Source organism: Lithobates pipiens, unplaced genomic scaffold, assembly GCF_037356315.1.
Source record: "Lithobates pipiens isolate NorthernLeopardFrog02 unplaced genomic scaffold, aLitPip1_a1.2 Scaffold_18, whole genome shotgun sequence".
In the NCBI taxonomy this organism is placed as follows: Eukaryota; Metazoa; Chordata; class Amphibia; order Anura; family Ranidae; genus Lithobates; species Lithobates pipiens.
Window position 1 is genome coordinate 607,313,114 of NW_027507758.1, and position 6,531 is coordinate 607,319,644.

Sequence of the window (6,531 nt, forward strand, 5' to 3'; positions counted from 1 at the left end):
GATTTCCTTGCAATTTTTGTGATTTAACATTGCAGTCTATGGCACTCAAATCAATTAAGGTGGCACCTATTAAACATTAATGTATTGCATCATGATATATGTCCTAGAATGTAATGCACTTACCTGTAATTTTGTTATTCATAGATGTATTTTTATTTCATACAGTGTGATCCCACCCGACTACTGCACCCTGACGAAGGGATGTCTGTGTCCCGAAACATGTCGGTCTGTTTGGATTCTGTGGAAATACAGCTTCAAGTCTCATCCAATTTGTATTTGGTTGGATATTTTGTGATTTGTATGTTTGTATATATGTATATTGGTTTCAATAAAATTATCTATTTTGTAATTCTTGTACTTTGTTGCCTTTAAAGTCCCACCCTATTAGGGGGGGGTAGTTCTCTCTTTTTGAATTGGTCATACAAGGGATGTTGGCAACTTTTTAGTGATATAGTTGGATGTTCTTTTATTTATTTCTATTAAAAATGAATGTTTTGACTTGTCATGCAACAATATGTCACAAGTCGCATGACACGTCACGACAGTGTGAAATGGGGCTGATAAAGGGCATCAGCGGGAAAAGGGCCCCCAGGATCAGCGGGAAGGGCCCTGGCCTAGGGTTGCCACCTATTCTTCAAGCCAAAACACGAACAATTTAATGGAGTGCGACAGTTTTTTAAAAAAAATTTGTAGCATACAAAACACAAACATAGTACAAATAGATGCAAATCTTTAAAGAATAATTGTGCTGCACCAAAACGCATGGTAATTTTGTAAGCATATGCTTTGCCGCAGGTGAAGAAGTGCAAAAAAGCAAGGTGTGTGGTTGTGCCATTAAGACTTAATGGTACCACTGCGCACCTGCAAAAGGGCTTTTTTTGTGCAAAAATATTCTCTTACAGTAGGGGTAATCAATTAAGATTCAAGGAGGTCCGAAATGCGCTACAATAAAAACATAAAAGTAGGTCAATCACATCCACATTTCAAGTAAAAGCAAATAAAACCACCTTACATCAGAGCCCCTCAGTACATTTGGCTTCCCCATCAGAGTTCTCTCCCCCCCACCCGTCACAGTCCTCCCTTACATCAGGTGTCCCTCCACGCATCAGAGTTGCCCCCTTCCCCCCGTACTCACAGATCACAAACGGCAAAGGCAGCTCCCCCTTCATCTCTCCAGTTGTGATAAGTCACATAAGGGGAGAGAGGAAGGACAGGCTGTCTTCATTCCCCTGAAGTAAGTTATGCACATGGCACCCCCATCCCTGCAATAAACCATTGTGCCCAGGGTGGCCGTCCCTCCTCCTGTCCATCCCTTGTCCCAGCCCTGTACCTCACCCGCCTAATCCCACAACACTATCCAAAAAATGTTTGAGACGCACTTAGCCCTTGTAGACATGGTCGGACCTTCCGACGGAAAATGTCCGATCAGACCGTGTTGTCGGATAATCCGACCGTGTATGGGCTCCATCTGAATTTTTCCGTCGGAATGTCCGACCAACAAAGTTTGAAAGCTGGATATAAAATTTTCCGACAACATGATCCGATCGGACTTTGTTCGATCGTTTGTAGAGAATTCCGATCGGACAAAGTGCCACGTATGCTCAGATCAAATTACGAGACCAAAGCTATTAGCTACTAGCCTGAACGTAGTTCCGCCATACCAAAACGAACGTCACCACGTTCTGAACGATTGGATTTTCCGACAACTTTGTCCGACCGTGTGTATGCAACACCAATTTCGGAACAAAATCCGTCGGAAAAAATGTGACGGATTTTGTGGTCGAAATGTCCAACCGTGTGTACAAGGGCTTAGTGAAACATCAGCTCATGATAAACTGACCCTTTTGTGCATCTGGTTATCTACAACACTTGATTTTGGATAGATGGGGATGCAATAAGTTCATTTGAACCATTCAGCAATACTTGGTATTGTCCTATAAGGAGGAGCCTCTTTCAACGCGCTACATATTTTGCAGTATGCTGATAGAAAACCAGTTTTGGATAGTGTTGGCCGATATCTGAGCCTCCAACTAAAATACTGTTGGTATCTCTTCTCATCTTTATCCAAACCCAGAAGATATTCAGCCAGTAATTTGGGAGATGAAAAGTCGTCAACATGAATAAAAGCGTTGGGTGGAATGAAGCGCTCATAATTTTTACGTGGAGGACCCATGACAATGGACACACTTCCTACCATCAGTGAATTCTTCCAGAACTTTTCCGTGATGTAATCCTCATGTATGGAATTCTCAAAGGCGAGGTAGAACTTATATCTGGCCAGAGTTTGCAAAGTCTCATTCCGCGGAAGAGGCAAGCCATATTTTCCATAGACATCGATTGGAATGTATTTCTTTAACTCCTCATAGTATTGGGTTCTCCTGTACTTTGTGTTCCAGTTGCTCACCGCCCAGGCCACCAACTTTGACTTTTGGGGGATTGTAAAATTTCCTTTTCCATCAACTTTTTCTAGCCCTCCACTCGGAACATATATATCTGAATCAAGTCGGTAGGACATTGTAAGGTTGATTTTGTCATCCAGGAGCTTTAAATTTGGGCAGTTGGTTGGAGACTCCGCACTAAACCAGATCCAGTATTGGTCGGATGGTCTTGGCTCTGGAGGTAAAAGCTTTTCTGACTTATATACATCCCGGTGACTAATAACAACTGCATCTGCTATGGAGTATGTATTTCGGTCCACGGTGTAGAAACAACCAGAATTTTCATTTCTTGGACACCTATTTAGAGGAAACTGATAACCTAATGGCCACGTCCAAAGTAAGATGGTCAGCAGAGACCTATTGAAGGTCTGCAATGTCTGAGTTGCTGGCTTTGTCACAGTCGATCGGTTTGATGTCACTGAGAACTCTGTCACAAAGTCTGATGTCACCTTTGGCCTGTGTTGGATTTCAACATTTGTGACCGATTGTCTTTCTACACGATAGTAGGCAAATGCAACATAGGAAATGGTTCCCAGTAACAACATGCCGAAGTAGACCAAAGTCAATTTTGAGGATTGTTTTAGGAAATCCATATAGAACTCAAGCGGGTTCTTGTTTATGACTTTTACATGAGAGCTCAGATTTAATATTTAGTTCTGTGTTCCTGGTCGAAAAAAAAAGAAAAGAAACATAAGTGGCATGTAGAAACATTTATGGCAACATCTTAAATGTGTTCACAGTGTATAGACCCAACAGACCTTTCGAGGACTACCTTATGTGTGTCTCATCAATTGAAATTTCTGTTTAGTGACAAACCAAAAAAGAAAAAAAAAAATTGAGTTGGGGTTTAGTGCTTCCAGTTGTTTTGTTTTTTTTTGTTTTTTGTGGGGGGTTATATTTATAGCAATTCTTAATACAGAATTCAAATCAAGCCATCATTTTTTGACCGATATGAATAGTTTGAAAATGAATACACCAAATGAAAAAAACAATTTCAGTCAGAGATTCTGATACATCTGAATCTCTGAATAACCAAAAATGTATCTGAATGTACGTTTGGACCAAAATGAATTGCACATGTCTAGCTGGCGGTAAGTAGGAGGATATGGGTCATGCATCATCCATCCCAAACCTCGGGTATTGTACATGGATGAGGTGAAATTGTTGTCCAGCTCTGTCCCTCCCAATCACAGCCCCCCAACATCACATGTTAGGGGTAGCAGTGGCATCTAGGGTTGCCATCTCTGAAATTTGCCACCCCCACATCTTCACATAACTTAGCAAATTTGTTTAGGTGCCCAAAACCCTGGACTGGCCTTCCTTTACCCATCTGAGCATCTGGACTTAACCCTCCATCCTCAACGTTAACCACCATCAATCACCAGAAGACTCCTTTCAAGGTAGTCAGTGTTGCAATTTACTCCTTGAACCTCGCTAGCACTCATTATCCCAATTACAGTATAATTCCGCGTACACACGATCGAGAAAAAGACCGATGAGAGCTTTTCATCGGAAAATGCGACCATGTGTATGCTCCATCGGAATTTAGCTGGCAGAATTCCCGCCAGCAAAAATTTGATAGCATGTTCTCAATTTTCCAGACGGAAAAACTTTCTATCGGAAATTCTGATTGTGTGTATGCAATTCCGACGTGCCAAAACTCACGCATGCTCAGATTCAACTACGAGACGGAAGCTATTGGCTACTGGGTATTGAACTTCCCTTTTCTCGTCCCGTTGTACGTGTTGTACTTCACAACTTTCTTGGCGGTCGGAATTTGATGTGAACGTGTGTAGGTAAAACAGTTTGAGCAGAATTCCGACGGGAAAACCATCAGGGCTTTTTCTAATTCGAGAATTCTGACTGTGTGTGCGCGGCATTACTGTCCCCTAATCTATCCATCTTTAGGCAATCCCTAAAAACCCGTCTCTTCAAAGAAGCCCTTCCTACTTCTAACTAATACACTGTTTTACTTCCTCCATCAGCTCATCCCCCCACAGCTATTACATTTTGTACCAATTGACCCTTCCTTTTTAGATTATAAGCTCTAATGAGCAGGGCCCTCTGATTCCTCTTGTACCGAATTGTAACGCGACTGTACTGTCTACCCCCATGTTGTAAAGCACTGCACAAACTGTTGGAGCTATATAAAACCTGTATAATACAAACAATAATAATACTAACTGGATATTTCAAATGGTACTTACCGGTTACAGGCACTCGCTTTTCTTTTTACCATTTGCACTTGGTCAATGTTCCAGCACAATGTGAGCTCTACAGACGGTAGCATATTACTGTATGTTAACGGAGTTAAATATTACTAAATATAGCAGCTGTAACCAATTAAGCACTCCCCATAGTTAGCAGACTGAAGGAAGGAAAATTATATAAATAAGTGACAAAGGTTGACTTTTTAATGCCACCAGTATAGATCTGAAAGAAGATAAAACTTGCACTTTCGACCATTTGCAGTCACAGACAAGTCAAAGCGCTGCAACACTTTGTACGACAATTGCGCGGTCATCCAACGTTGTACCCAAATTTGAATTTATCATGTTTTTTCCCACAAATAGAGCTTTCTTTTGGTGGTATTTCATTTCCCGCCCGCCCACCCGCCGTCATATGACGTAATGGACTTTGAGCGGGTATATCTGAATGATGCCTGTAGCTACAGACATGATTCTGATATTGCCGTTTTCAGCCAGCGATTCCCTTAGGGATTCACCTGGACAGACTGGGTTTTGAATCACGTGTCCGGGGTTTTACGCGGACTGAAAACCCGGACACATTTTTCAGACCAGGCCGTGGCTCCTCAAGTAACCATGATAGTCACGCACAATTCTGTTGCCACCCAGGAGCTGTGGGTGGCTGTATGAGGGCATTTTTGGCATCACTGGGGGGGGGCAGGACAATTATGTCAGCAAGAGCAATTTGGCCACACCCACTGTTCACCGCATTACTACTCTCCTTGGGGCACCCAAAGGTGTGCCGGGCCACTATTATGTCAGCAAGAGCAGTTTGGCCACACCCACTGTTCACCACATTTCTACTCTCCTTGGGACACTCAAAGGTGTGCCAGGCCACTAAAGTAGAAAACCACAGAAAAAAAAAAATTTGACTATGGGGCAGGAAGTGAAATCTCTGCAATGGGACAGCCATGGTAAAAAATTAATTGACAAGGGCTATAACCCTCCCTTATGCTATCCAAGATGAAAAAAAAAAAGTGTTGCTTATAGTTCTACTTTAAGCACAAATATCTGATAATTTTATGGAGAGGACTAAGAAGATATAACCATGCCAATGGTGCAGCAGAAAACATATAGCACAGTGAGGAAGGTTTGTGGTCCAGAATAAGAGGACAGCCAAAATTAGGAACGGGCCCCCCCACTGCATACAGAGCAGCCGCTAGACTAATGTGCCCCTAAGACTGGCGCTACACTAACAGTGTAACACAAGCCAGTGGGGACTCTTTCCGTGCTGCCCCCCTACAAAGTGCTGCCCTAGGCCATGGCGGCCTAGGCCAAGATGCAGGGTTGCACCCCAGATATCCCCCCAGCACTCTGAACCCCTCTACATCCCAGATATCCACTCAGCACTGTTACCATATACCATAAGATACCCCTTGTCTCCGGGTATTCCAAGCCCTTTGGTGCAAACAGTGCTGGACAGCTGGGCTCACCATAACACCATCCACAATGCTACTTCCACAGGTGGGCTCTCAGTGTTGCCAACTCAGCAGCTCCCACTCCAGCTCCTACCCCGCAACCTTCGAGTCCCGAGCATTCAAGCTGCATGGGGTGGGGTCAGAGCATCACTGGCACTCTGGCCCTGCCCCTCCCTACTGATTGTGAAATAGGTATTGTTCTGCACATGGCACACCGCTGCCAGGCTGCCTCCCCTGTGTATACACTCAGTGCCATCATGGGACTCAAGGACCAGCTGCTTTGGGGAAAGTGCAAGGACCCCCCATGCAGCTGGGGCCCCTGAGCAGTGCCCACTCATTAAGACAGTCCTGACTGACCCCTCTCTGATCCATTATAATCCAATTCATCCTCAATCTTAGTTTAAATACTCCTCCAGCATCCCCATAAAC

General features: G+C 43.6%; 1 protein-coding gene across 1 annotated transcript; it reads right to left on the minus strand.

The window, feature by feature from the left end:
- Window positions 1-611: 611 nt before the first annotated feature.
- On the minus strand, window positions 612-4,774 carry LOC143989225 (3-galactosyl-N-acetylglucosaminide 4-alpha-L-fucosyltransferase FUT3-like). The gene is made up of 2 exons (XM_077489285.1): window positions 4,646-4,774; window positions 612-3,102 (listed from the first exon to the last, which is right to left on the minus strand). The coding sequence occupies exon 2, from the start codon at window positions 3,029-3,031 to the stop codon at window positions 1,901-1,903; it is 1,131 nt and encodes a 376-aa protein (XP_077345411.1). The 5' UTR covers window positions 3,032-3,102; window positions 4,646-4,774; the 3' UTR covers window positions 612-1,900.
- Window positions 4,775-6,531: the final 1,757 nt, after the last annotated feature.

Excerpts from the sequence above, each read along its gene's own strand:
- LOC143989225 (XM_077489285.1), bottom strand. The coding sequence starts at position 3,031 with ATGGATTTCCTAAAACAATCCTCAAAATTGACTTTGGTCTACTTCGGC.